The sequence below is a fragment of the Thermobia domestica genome, chromosome 7 (assembly GCF_964235325.1).
Source record: "Thermobia domestica chromosome 7, izTheDome1.hap1.1, whole genome shotgun sequence".
Lineage (NCBI taxonomy): Eukaryota > Metazoa > Arthropoda > Insecta > Zygentoma > Lepismatidae > Thermobia > Thermobia domestica.
The window spans coordinates 261,964,260-261,978,263 of record NC_137460.1 but is presented as its reverse complement, the minus strand read 5'-3'; the positions used below and the strand labels follow the sequence as shown (position 1 = coordinate 261,978,263).

General features: G+C 33.3%; 1 protein-coding gene across 2 annotated transcripts in view; it reads right to left on the bottom strand.

The window, feature by feature from the left end:
• LOC145690870 (uncharacterized) overlaps window positions 1-6,166 on the bottom strand; it is a 38,535-nt gene extending 32,369 nt beyond the window's left edge. Inside the window, exon 1 of one of the 2 annotated variants that reach the window (XM_081766266.1) lies at window positions 5,409-6,166. In XM_081766266.1, coding sequence (XP_081622392.1) covers window positions 5,409-5,770 — 362 coding nt within the window. In that variant the 5' untranslated portion in view covers window positions 5,771-6,166. The remainder of the gene's footprint in view (window positions 1-5,408) is intronic. The other variant, XM_081766267.1, reaches the window with a different exon arrangement.
• Window positions 6,167-14,004: the final 7,838 nt, after the last annotated feature.

The window sequence follows — 14,004 nt, the reverse complement described above, 5'->3', positions numbered from 1 at the left end:
CCATATTTATTGGACCGTTCTTTCTGGAGAACTTTCAGAACAGTGCATAATCAAACCTCCAATTGCTGTAAATAAAAATACAATACAATAAAATACAAAATATACAATTTTCTTTGTAGTTTCCAGTTAAAGATATTCTTACAAATTTTTAAATTGTAGAAAGCACAAACTCGTAATTTGTTACACTTAACTACTAAAAATGAAAATAAATAAATTATTTATTCCGTAAAGTTGGTTGTAAAATTGCTGCAAGTAAAAGGTACAAATCCGAAATATGTCAGGAAAAATTTCCAATCCGTATTTTTGAAATATTATCAAACTTGTGGTTGGTAATAGTTTTTCCGCTTCTCAAAACAAAGGATATAATTTGAAATTGTCTTATCCGTAATAACTGAGGGAAACACTTTTGTTACTATATAATACAATATAAAACCTACAATTATGTCCGCAGATAAGTGTTACTATATAATACAATATAAAACCTACAATTATGTCCGTAGATAACATAAACTAAAATTATCCATTTCTTCTATTTTATTACCTACTTTAAATTTTGACCTCTCATTTACGCTCTCTGAGGAACTAAGGTGGAGGTGTTAGACTTCAAATCACGTTATCGCTACTGGATGAGTGAAATAATTAGTTATCATTTTCTACAATCTAGGAAGGGATAATAGTATCCTAGGTAAGAGTTATATAAATATACCTAATCGTTTTATTTGTAACATGTTTAGGACTTGGATCTATGAATGGCGTGCGTTCTGCTTTTCACAATACGGGTTATAATTTAAATCACACCATTAAAAACAAGTGAAATGGCTAAAATTTTCGAGGATCTTACAGAAACGATGTCCCTAACAATAATCACAAATAACTTCTTACTTTTTAATTTATTTCAGACGTGTTTCCAAACTGTAGTGATTACTGATGCCAGTTTCGATTTCGAGTGTTGAATGTTTTAAAGATTATTATAAATATTAAAGATTATTATAAAGACTATAATAAATCGTGGACAATACTGGAATCATTATGTATTGTCCACGATTACTCAATATGTTATGATTATTAATATATATTTTTGCAATATCTTTTTATGTTATGTTAAACAAATGATACAAATTACGAACTCTTTCCCCAGTATTAGGTAAAAATTCATATTATAGTACTGCACAAACTTGTATTTTACCATGCGCCAGGCGAAATAGCACTAGCTTTAGGAAAAAATGTTTATACAGAAAGTTTTGAAATAAGAAACTGATAAGAATAATAAAGAAGAGGAGCAACAATCTTGTAATTTTAATGTCTTTTCCGGTACACTTGCAATTCCTTATCATAATTATACTAATAATAACTATTATTATAAAATTTAAAGAAAATAAATACCAATGAGCAACACCTACTGCGCCAGAAAACTATGGATTCGACAGTGATAGCGACCCTTTGATCATTTTCCCATTCCTACTCTTCCTAATATTTTGGGGTCTTTCACATCTAGAGTACTCTACTCCATAATGTTAGATATAAATGTATATTAACTAGCTGTTATAAATTAGTACACGAATCGAGCTTCATCCTCCTAACGTGATGACCGAGAAAGAGAAAATTACTAAAATCTTCTTTAATAATTCCTTTTCTCCACTTAAGGTAAACCAAATAATGATATATAACCTACCGTTTCATCAAAACTATGATGTCTTGCATAAAACTACTTTGAAGTACCATAAGACGGGGTTACTCGGCACAAAATTTGAAAAGAGTTTCACGGTACTCTTTCGGTAAAAACGTGATCAGTAGAGAGAAAGTTTCAAGTGCCTCCGTAAGATAGAACATGTTACTGTATTTTGGCTATAATGTCTGCGGTTAAATTCAGTTCAAATTACCGGGAAAGCAGTCACTGTAAAGGCTGATAAAATTTAACAGATATCATCTATAAGAATTTCCGTCGAAGTTCAATTAGTTTCGTAGAATACTACCATGTATAATGGGACTTTGATGCAGTAGTTGAAATTGAAATGCTTCAAAGCCATAGAAAACGTAAAACTGGGAGAAGGCGTTTAAGCCTGTATTAGGGGTTAATTTGCACCGGTACAAAATACCGCTTAGATAGAAAATTATTTCCACTGGAGAATCCTGTGTTTTAAATTTAGGTAAATTTCCTATTTAGGTAGAAGCTTCAACGGATTTCTTGTTAGAAAACAAATTATGAACAGTGGCAGATCTAGAAAAGTTGTTTGAGATGGGCTTCATTAAAAAGGACTTTTTTTTTTTTTTGAGAAATCGCTAGACTTTGGGGAACTGGGCTTGCAGCTTATACACCTAGGAACCACTAGCAATAGATTTTTAGGCAAATCTTTACTTCGGTTCAAACAGTGACTGCAAGATTTATCTAATCGGGTGTCGGGAGCAGTTTAGGAATGATTCCTAAACTGCTCTGGTGTGCTCCCGGAACCGGATCAGTTGAATCGGTTATAGTTACTGTCCGAGTCAGAGTAATGTAGAATGTTAAGAATTATACTATAAAGACAAGGGCAAAGAAGTTACTAAACACCATTCTTAATCAATCCAGGTGAAGAGGTGACTATCAATATTGATGTCTAAATGGGGGCTACCACCCCACCCATACCTACTAAAGTACCATAAAAACATCCAAAGAAAATAATATTTAATGAAAACACTACTATAAAGCTAACGTAAGAAGGAAAATAAATTAAAAAAACACTCATCACTAATTATAAATCAGTGCAGCATGATGAGGGAAAATAAATTACATTTCACCAAGATAATGGAACAACCAGCAGCAAAACAAATACTTTGCCAAATACTCAAATACAAAGCAAATCAAGAATAAAATTAATATCAATTAAAAACGAAAGCACCCACCGTTTCGCCATACCAGAACACTCATGAATAATGAACTCATAATTGCTGATTCACGAGAAAATAAGATAGCAAGAACACATGCGCAATACTCAAGTTAACGTTACTGAAATATGTTCCTTTCCACACAGACGTCGATTTATTACAGCGAGCACACTTGTTATTATTACAATCATGACTAACCAATAAACGCCCACTTTTACCATACGTCGAACACAATCATCACAGGTTTCTTCTAACTCAATTAAACCACACAGTGCTGCAAACCGATATGAACTAATATACGAATCTAATACAAACATCTTAAACAACGACAAGTTCAAATTCTTTGTGTTAAATTCATGTTATGGTTTCTAAATCGCACCTGCTAACTCGATTGTCGCCATGAAACGAAAATTCAATTACCCGCCCACCGCATTCAACCAGCAACAGCACACACATACAAGCAGACAGAACATTTGACGTCACACTAACAAACTACCATATGACTGTACAGAGACACTTAATGGGAAAAATATGAACTACCACCAATCTCTGAACTAAGACGTCACACCAAAGGCACGAACAGTTCAAACAAGTGACTCACGCAGAAACACTTCCAGGAAGTGACTAAACCTGTAAGAACCGATTAAGGTCACTGATTTTGACTCTAATCACAGACTTGCCGTTAAAAAAAAAAATCATGCAATTTTGGATAGGTTTCAGCCTGAAAGTTACAAACCCGTAAATCTTGAACAGATTAGTGTCCGGATCATATTCTTGGACAAAGGGAATAACCAAATCAAATCAGTTTACGAAAATGATTTTTTCTTTTCGTCAGTTGGCACTTTTGTGGAACATATGTTAAACTATTAGAATGTGGTTCCAGAGTCGGTACCAGAAAATACATAATTTCCTTTACAAATATCGATAATTCAAACTAAGTACTGATACCGGTACCACCATTATATCAATGTTACTAAAATGCATGCAGTTTTGTGTAGAATGTAAAATGTTGAAATACTGAATTAAAACATTGCACAGAAACGTATGTCAACATACTTTTTTGTATGTTGTGAAAAGTAACCCCACCTACGAAACGTTTCACATTTCAATTTCAACAATAGCATCAAAGTCCAATTATACACACTAGTATTCTACGAAACTGACTTTGACGGAAATTCTTTTAAATTTAGGCAGTTTTTACAATAACTGCTTTCCATACCACTACAACAAATCCTCCCGGTATTCATAACTGATTCTAACCCCCAACATTATAGCGAAATTACAGTTACATATTCTATCTTACAGATTATTTGAAACTACCTGTTTACAGTTCATGGTTGTGCCGACAGAGGACTATGAAACTCTTTTCAATTTTGGTGCAAAGTAACGACCGATCTGCAAAGTAACCCCGTGTTACGGTATCTAGTAACCACTGTAAACGAAATGGAGTTTCAAAATTTAATGTGTCAAATTATGACACGGAACTACAAAAATATTTGGGAATGAAGGAATCCATATAATTAAGAATTTACGTCCCTAATGTATTGTGGTACTTCGGATCACAAATATGCAAGCAAAGTTACATATAGAATGTACATATAAAGTACTTAGGAACGTTAAAGTACACATTAAACACGCAAGACATGTAAGTTTATCCTAAATGAAGTATTTTGCGCTATCCTCGTTTAGCAACATTCTGCGTAATGGTCTAATCTGCATAGCAAACTTCTTTTTACTGGCCATCTAGCGCATGGTCGTTAGAGTTGTTTAAACAATAATTCATATATCATGTACGTTTATTAAGCCCTTAAAGTGATCCTATATTGAGAAATGGAGTTCCATACCCTAGAAATGATTGCTGGGAATATAAAAGGTCGAATTCATTGAAAGAAATGAGTGCAAATATGAAATGGATTTGTGTATGGACCTCTACAATTAATGAGACATCCATTGTTGATAAAAAATATTCTTTATCTTGTACTTTGCTAATGTTTTTCTAAGCCCTCCGGAGAAATGAAGCTAGAACCATTTGAGCTAAATCCTGAGTAAAATTACAAACGTCCGTAGTTTTTTTTTTTTTTTTCAATATAATACATTCCACGTTTAATTTGGAAAATTTTAGGATGAATATCATTCTAGTGATTTGTTATTTTACAAAAGTTTCTATATAAATGAAACAATATTGTCGAGCACCTATATTTGAATATGTGCAACAGTTAGTGAGTAATGTGTAATCAATAATAAAAGAATATTTTTTTTATCAAAATATAAACTACATAAGATTTGTATGAGTAGTAATTTATATCTTGAAAAAAAAAAGGATTCCATTATATCTTGACAAAAAATCGATTCCCTGTTATTATTTGGTATACAGCTAGTGTATGTGTGCCACGCCATTTCCAACTTGTAGATTACTAACTTACGTTCGAAATATCTCCCATAACTAAATACTTCTTGTGAAGCATTTCTTTTAACCAACAATTTTCCAAACCGATGTAACCGTATTATCAATCTGAGCCAATTAGTATATGAAAATTGAACATTACCTTTCTGGCCCAACTGAATTTAAATTGTTTGTGGTTAGTTGTTGGGAGTCATTAGAGTACGACGAGCAAGTCTCCTGAACCACTACTTTTCGTAGCGTTTCTATATTACTTTCTAATGCAGGATCTGATTCTGCAAATTCTGATTTCACCATATCAGCGGTCAGTTTCACATCCAAAGAATACATAGCTGTACCGTTGTCCATTGTTTGTTCTCCTTCCGTTGTAGATAATATTAACTTTTTGTTGTCAGTCATCAGTTCTAATGTGCACCCTTTCCCTTCGAGTGGATCTTCCTGAGGTAAGTCAAACACAATTTCTTCTTTGCACATCAATTCCAACTTAACAGACGCCTCTCCAGCCATTGTGAATTCAAATATTATAAGATTTTAACACTGTTCTTATACTTCCCTTATATTTTTTGCCAGTGTTAATGAAATAATTTACGAGAACTTTCAGAAAAGTAACTTTATTTTCCCAATCTTCTTCCTCTGCGAATCCGTTTACTTTCTTTCTTTCTTGCACACTAATATCAGTGACAGGAGGGGTGGTGCCTCAGGCGGAAACCTATATAGGCCACAAGTGTTATATTGGTCAAATAGTGAAAGTGAAAGGTCAAATAGCGAAAGTGAATGAAAGTTAATTGTTGCGAGTCCAATATGGAGAACGAATTATTTCGGGCGGCAGGTAATTGTTCGTTTTCTTTCGTAGAGTGATTATTGTAAGAGGCACAACTTCTTATACAAAAAAATGGAATTTTTTTTCATGAATGCTACAAAACTGACTCGCTTGTGTCGTCTGCTTCTAGCGTTGTTTACTACCAGCAGCAGGGAGTAATCTACATCCCCTATAACCCCACCAAATTTCTTGACACACAGCTAGTGATGGGTAAATTCCCGGGAAGATATTTTTCAGGAATATTCCCTGGGAATATTCCCGGGAAGATTCCCAAAATGGGAATTTATCCGGGAATTTATGTTCAATCAGAAAGAAAATTGCATTCTATTACTATATTATGATTTCAAAGTTGAATTAATTTTTATATCACAGCATATTATTACTGTTATTCACAGAGGATTCTTTAAAATGTATATTCTGAACGGTACTACGTTAATTTATTATTAACACTTTATTATATTTAGAGAGTACACATAAATGTATATTTATTTATAATATGTTCTATCAATTAAATATGTGTGAAAAAATTATATAGTAAATTATATAGTAACAGTTTACATTTATATGTAAGTAGATTTGCTCAACTTGTCTCTGTTACTGATATTATGAACATATTAAATTTATAAATGTTATAAACCAATTAGAATGGATAAATGCTAGAAGATAAATGTCTCACCAATTTATCAACATTTGCGCATACATATTTATGTTCACAAAATTTGCAACATACTTACTTATCTTTATATTTTAGCACGTAACATTGCCATACCGACCTTTCATTCTACCTATTCCTCGTAATTCCATACGTTAATTAACATGTAAAAGAAGTCCTAGTACCTCTTCAGAAATTCGAGTCAGAGAGAGGAGATAGACCGACGTCTATTACTAATGGTGGTTCAGGGTTTATTAATAATACTTCATCTCTATTTCTACATAATTCTATATTACTTTACAAAATGGTTCCTTTTCATCATTTGTAACTTAGTACTTTGCTAATTTTGGCTATTCTTTAGCATTGGGGGCCAGCTCTTGCACCTACTTTTTGCGATATTCTATTCCGATGCGATTGTTTTATGGTTTCATACCTTAAATTACGTTACCAACATTAATATTCAGACAACATTGCAGAGCGAGCGTTAGCGAATGAAGGCGGATTAGAGCCCCGCATGACACGTTGTTTTCTATATTCGTTACCAACAATTCACTTTCTTTTCTCACATAAATCACTTCCACTTACCTTTCCGTTTTGTATAAATCCCCTACTGCCCTAAAAAAAATGTGTTCGATACTTTCTTGACTACTTGAACATCACTATCAACTCATTTCTTCCATAAATCATCCTACTTTTTGCTAGTTTTGGCCCCCCAATACTAAACAATTACCTTACTTTTTAGTGCAAGTGGAAATGGAACTTGAAAAATCATATTATTAGTTATATAAAGTACCGTCAAATAATTTTAAATTTTTTAACCTCCAACCTCTTGAAAATCTGGAAGTAAATCATAATATATTAAAATAAAGTAATTAGTCATATGGTTCTTATAATTTGGAAGATAAAGTAAAGAAATGGAAATAAATTCCTTCCCGGGAATTTATAGGCCAGGGAAAAAACCCGGGAATATTCCCACTGCCCATCACTACACACAGCCCTGAATGGATAAGGAATACTTCCCCAAATCCAATTGTATCAATCGGTATCATATAGGTTATTTATTACATCAAGTTAAAAAAGGTTTAGCGTTAAGGAAAGAAGGCAATATTCTTATTTATTTATTTCACTTCAAAATACGAAGCGACCTCGTTCTGATGTACGGCTTCGAGAACCCCATGAAATCATTGTTTCGGGCGATATTTTGATGGAAACAATTGACAAATCAGACCGCTCATATCTACCCTCCTGGGCTCCACGGTCCTTTCCGAGAAAAGAGATTGATGGACAGATGCATATGACTGAAATTGGCAACGTCTTCAGCGGTCACTAACCTACTTCCTCCTCAATAAAGAAAAATGTGACAATATAGTAATAAGTCTATACCAGATTCAGTTGGTAAGTACTACTCTGCTACAGGCTCGCAACCAGAGGGGGAGCTAGGGAGGGACTGGCCCACCCCAAATTTTTCATGTCCCCTCCAAACTTCAATACAAAATGCAATATTTGGATATTTGTAAGAAAATTTTTAATGACTTTGTCCCTTCTAACATATTCATGGCCCGCCAAAGCTCTGTGGCTGGTTTCGAGCCTGCTCTGCAAATGGTGTATCAACGGAGGAACGTTAGAAGGAAGAAGTCAAAACGTTCTTCAGAAATAGTAGTAGTAGAAAATGGATCGATCTGGCTAAACATTGGCCAACTCAGGAGCCCCTGGGAAATTGAGCACCTTACACCGTGAACTCACGGTCTTTTACGACCTCCATTTTAGGGTTGTATTTGTTCCCTTTTATGAGCACTTTTTAGGGGGTGTACTCGTTCACTTTTATGAGCATATTTTTAGGGGTGAACTCGTTCCCTTTTATGAGCATATTTTCCAACCCCTACGAACACATATCAAAGCAGATAATACATAACACTACGTAACACATAGAAGATCAGATAACACATAAGAATATGAAACATAGAAGGGGGTATTCGTTCTCTTTTATGATTACTTTTTCAACCCCTAGTAGAAACTATGAACACATAGCAGGGGTGTATTCTTCTCTTTTATGAGCATATTTTCCATCCCCTATTTTAACATAGCAGAAATTATACTGAGACTATGAACACACAGCAGAGCATAAGACTATGTAACGCAGCAAGGGTGTACTCATTCAACCCCTATTTTAACATAGCAAATAATACATAAGACTACGTACTTTTTCCACCCTTTATTATACCATAGCAGAGAATACATGGAGACTACGAACACATAGTAGAGCAGATAATCTTTAAGGCTTGTACTCGTTCCCTTTTTCCACCCTAGCAAGACTACGTAACATAGCAGGGAGGTATTCGTTTTCAACCCCTATTTGAAAATAGCAGACAATGAATACATAAGACTACGAACACACAACTGTATTTGTTCCACTAGTAAAAGAGTATGGTTTATTTTTCAACCCCTATTTTAACATAGCAGAAATAGCAGAGACTACGTAACAGCAGGGGTGTATTCATTCTCTTTTAAGAGCATATTTTCCAACCCTTATTTGAACATAGCAGAAATTTAAAAAAATTCATTCTCCTTTATGAACATATGGATGAAACTCGGCATATGGGGGGGGGTTTCGACCATGCTGATTCCGAATATTATATTTATGTTTACCTGGGTCTTATAGTTTATGTGGGATACGCCCTTTGTATGACACTTAAAACTCAATCACTCGTAAACGAAGCAACATATTGAGGTGCTGTTTCCACATTTAGTAATTGGTCACCAGCAACTAGAAGTTCCAAAATAATGATCATCGAGGTCAAAGGTCACAATACCTAAAACCTAATAACTCGAAAACGGATCCACATATTGAGGTGCTGTTTCCAAATCTAGTAATTGGTCATCAACTACTACAAGTTCCAAAAATAATGACCACCGAGGTCAAAGGTCAAAATACTTAAAACGAAATAACTCAAAAATGGATCGATGTACTGAGGTGCTGTTTCCACATTTAGTAATTGGTCATCGACTACTACAAGCTTCAAAAATAATGGTCATCGAGGTCAAAGATCAAATATTTAAACCCGAGTAACTCTTAAACGGAACTATGTATTGAGGTACTGTTTCCAAATTTAGTAAATTTGTGTGATCTATTCAATTTTGTACCAAGCAGAAAAAAAAGTGAAGAAGGAATAAATTGGAGTAGCTTATTTACTTTTGTATTAATGAGAAAGAAATCAAAGAAACACAACTTTAACTAGCGCAGACCTTCTGCAACGCAAAAATTAATTTGGATGGACTAACAAGAAAGAAAGCAAAGATATGCCGTATTAACTAGCTGAGAATTATATGTCATCTTGTATTATTTAAACAAAACGGAGGGCTGAATTTGAGAAAGCGAACATGGATCATTCTACTCAAATTTGGATGGAGTAATTATCTTTGTATGAACCAGAACAAATGAAGAAAGTCCATTTTAACTAGTTCAATATTTCTGTACAGTTTTGTAGTACCCAAATAAACGAAATTTTATTTTTGTATCAATCACAAGAAAATCAAAGAAGGGTCATTTTAACTAGCTCAGCATTTTATACCTTTTTTGTGCTATTCAAATAATAGAGGGAACAAATTTCAGTGGTCTATTTTATTTTTGTAGCAATCAGAAGAAAAACAAAGATATGTCATTTTAACTATTTAAACAAACGAAATGATAAATTTGAATCACCTTTTCAATTTTGTACCAACGAGAAATACCATTTTGTACTACTCCAATAAACGAAGGAGTAGAGTATTTAGTTTTATACCAACCAGTAAAAAAGAAGCGAAGATTAGGTGAATTATTTTCTTTTGTACCAACTGGAAAAGAGAATAAGAGCGACTTCAACTATCTCGTTATGTACTGTTTAAACAAACAAAAAAATGACAATTTTAACTAGCTACTGATATGTTCTATTTTTGTATCAATCAGAAAAAAACGAAGAAGGATCATTGTAACAAGTTCATAATTTCGATGTTCTACTTTTTATACCAACGAGAAAAAATGAACTAGCTGAATATATTATATCCTACAAAAGAACAAATTTAAGTGACCTATTCCATTTTATACCAATCAGAAATGCCTTTTTAACTGGCTCAGAATTTTACTACTCAAATAAAGAATGGAGTATTTTTATATCACCGAGAAAAACAAAGAAATTGTATCATTTTGGAGTATTCAAATAAACAAAGGACTTATAATTTGTGTCAACTCTAAAAAAGGGTTATTCTGTATTATTTCAACAAACAAGGAAAAAGCAAAAAAAGTCCATTTTAAACTATTCTAATAAACGAAGGCATAAATATGAGTGAGACCAGAGAAAAAAACGAAGAAGGCCCATTTTAACTGCGAATTTCTGTACTTTTTGTACTATTTAAACAAACGATTGAATAAATTTGAGTGGCCTGTTTTATGTACTAACCAGAAAAATCGAAGAGGGTCCAATTTAGATACCTTTGTACTAGCCCAATGAACGAAAGAACAAATTTGTGTATTCTACTCTTTTATACCAAACAAAGAAGAACCATTTTAACTTGCTGAGTATTTTATATTCAAATAAACGAAAGAATAAAATTGTACTAACCAGAAAAAGGGAAAAAAGACCATTTGAGTGGCATATTGAATTTTATATCATTTTGTAATACTCAATTTTGGATGGACTATTTAGTTTTGTACCAAGCAGTAAAAAGGAAACAAAGGTATAAATTTGTACTGACCAGAAAAGCGAAGATATTTAAAAATAATACATTTATTGAGGTGTCCTATTTCATATTGCACCAACGAGAACCATTTTAACTGGCTTAGAATTTTATACCTTTTTGTAAAAATTTGTACCTAACCGAAAAAAGCAAGGAAATACCATTTTTGTGCTAACCAAAATAAAAACGAAGAAAGACCATTTTAAATAGCTCAGCATGTTATAACTTTTTGTGCTTTTGGTCTACCCAATTTCTTAACCATATTGTACTATATAAACAAACAAAGGAATAAATTTGTGTGACTTATTCACTTTTGTAACAAGCAGAAAAAGGAAAGAACTTACATTTTGTGCTAATCAAATTTGGCTGGTCTATTTAGTTTTGTCGATTCTTTAACTAGCTCGAACAAACGAAAGAATAAAGAATCAATTTATACCTTTTTGTGCTATTAAATTTGAGTGACCTATTCAATTTTGTACCAAGTAGACAAAATTTTGTTTGCAATTGAAAAAGCGGAGAAGGTGTATTTTATGTACATTTTGTACTACTCAAATTCTACTTTGTGTACCAACCAGAGAAAACCAGAGAAAACATATTCTGCTACTCAAACAAACGAAGAAATAAGCTCAGAATTTTATACCTTTTTGGTGTTACATTTGTGTCATCTAGAGAAAAATTTAAATTGACTGTCACTGACAATTCAGTTGCCAGAGTCCAATGCGTGTAATCTATTAAATTTTTAATATTACAATACTACAAATTGATCCATTTATAAAATAATATAGTTAACAGTTCAATTCTCTGTAACCCTTTGTAATTTTAGCCCTAATATGTTCTTCTATTCATACACAATCAAATGCATATGCTACAGTTCATTTACAGAATTAAATAATTGTCTATCTTTCTCTAAATACATTTCTACTATTTCTTTGATATAATAATCACACTCTGTAATGTATTCATATACCAGATTAAATTTTTTCTCCAAAGTATAAGTGTTCTTAATATTACAACCTTTAAAATGCTTCTTTAAATAAAGTTTATAGATTTTCTCTCTTATTTCACGTTTAATTAAGATCGTCCACACCTTTCGTAATAATTCGTAATTATACTGCAGCAAACAGTTGTGATCTTTTTCATTTTCATTATGTTCAGAACATGCTTCACATAATAATACTGAATTTGGTGTGTACTCATTAAATAATTGTATAACACATGTATCACTAATACTTTCACTAGTACACTCGCACTTATTAGCTTCCATTTCAAAACAGGTAATGTTTGAAACACTGTCATCATCACTTTCCGGGAGTATTTCATCATTATATCTATTATAGCGTCTAAAACAATTATAGACTTCTTCTATTTCCTGTGTTGGATATATGATTCTCACTTTATTACGTAATTCATCAGGCAAATCGGGGTCAGACGGGTGAATTAACAGTATAGGTTTTTCGTTTTCACGCTGAATTTCTTTTTCTCTAGGTGAAACATAAACAATCTCCATGCTAGTCATTTTTTATGCTCTTCAGCAAAAGCAAATCAAAAAAATAAATTTGTATACCTACAATTAAAGCATTCTGTACATTCTCCGTGTTTAATAATATGTTTCAAGGCAATACAAAATAATTCGTTAATATAACATCATGATATATGTACTATTATTTTCCAAATATACTCCATAAACTTCAGCGGCGTGCCGTCAAGAGGACTAGGGGACTAGGCTAGTCCCCTGGCATTTTAAATTAAAGTATTTTGTGATAAATATATACCTAAGAATACGAAAACATTCTTTATATTTCTCTATTTTCGTAAAATAACACTGTTTCAATTGTTATCACAAAAGTTTAGTCAGCGCCCGTGTGCTGGGTGCGACAGCAAAGTGGAAATCGGAAACGCTCGGGTTTTAATCGACTTTTCTCGGGGTAGGGAACAGGGTCCATCCAGCTAGTCCTCATATTATGTCTAAACACAGGCTATGTCTCATATTATGTCTGAGCTCTAAGCACACGCGTTCTGTCGTAAGCGAATTTAATGCTTGTTTGTTTTTTACAGTTAATAGTTTTAACGCAATTAAAGTTACAGTATTAATCTTAACACTATAAGAGAGCTAGTGAAGTGTGAACTTTTTAGATTATCAATATATTTTGAAATTGGCTCGAAGAGTAAAGTATGGAAGGCGACTCGTCTGAGAAATTGAGTCCGTTGCAGCAAAGCGATGCCGCAAGCAGTGGTATTACTTCAATTGGTACAGGGGACGGTAGGGGTGGGGATCGGCCGTTTCAGTGTTATATTCTGGACCAATTATCCATGGCATTATTTGAATTTCTTAGTTTTCAAGAAAAGCAACAAATAATAACCAGTGGTAGACCAACTTCAAGTATTTCCATTGACATAAATGAAACAGGCCCGCAATCAGACTGGGGCTAGAGGGGCCTGACACCCCTAAACTTTTTGTGGCCCTTCCATACCTCATTACAAGAAATACAATTTAGACATATGTAAGAGAATTTTTAATGACTTGGGCCCCCTCACATGTTCATGCCCTCCCCCAAACCT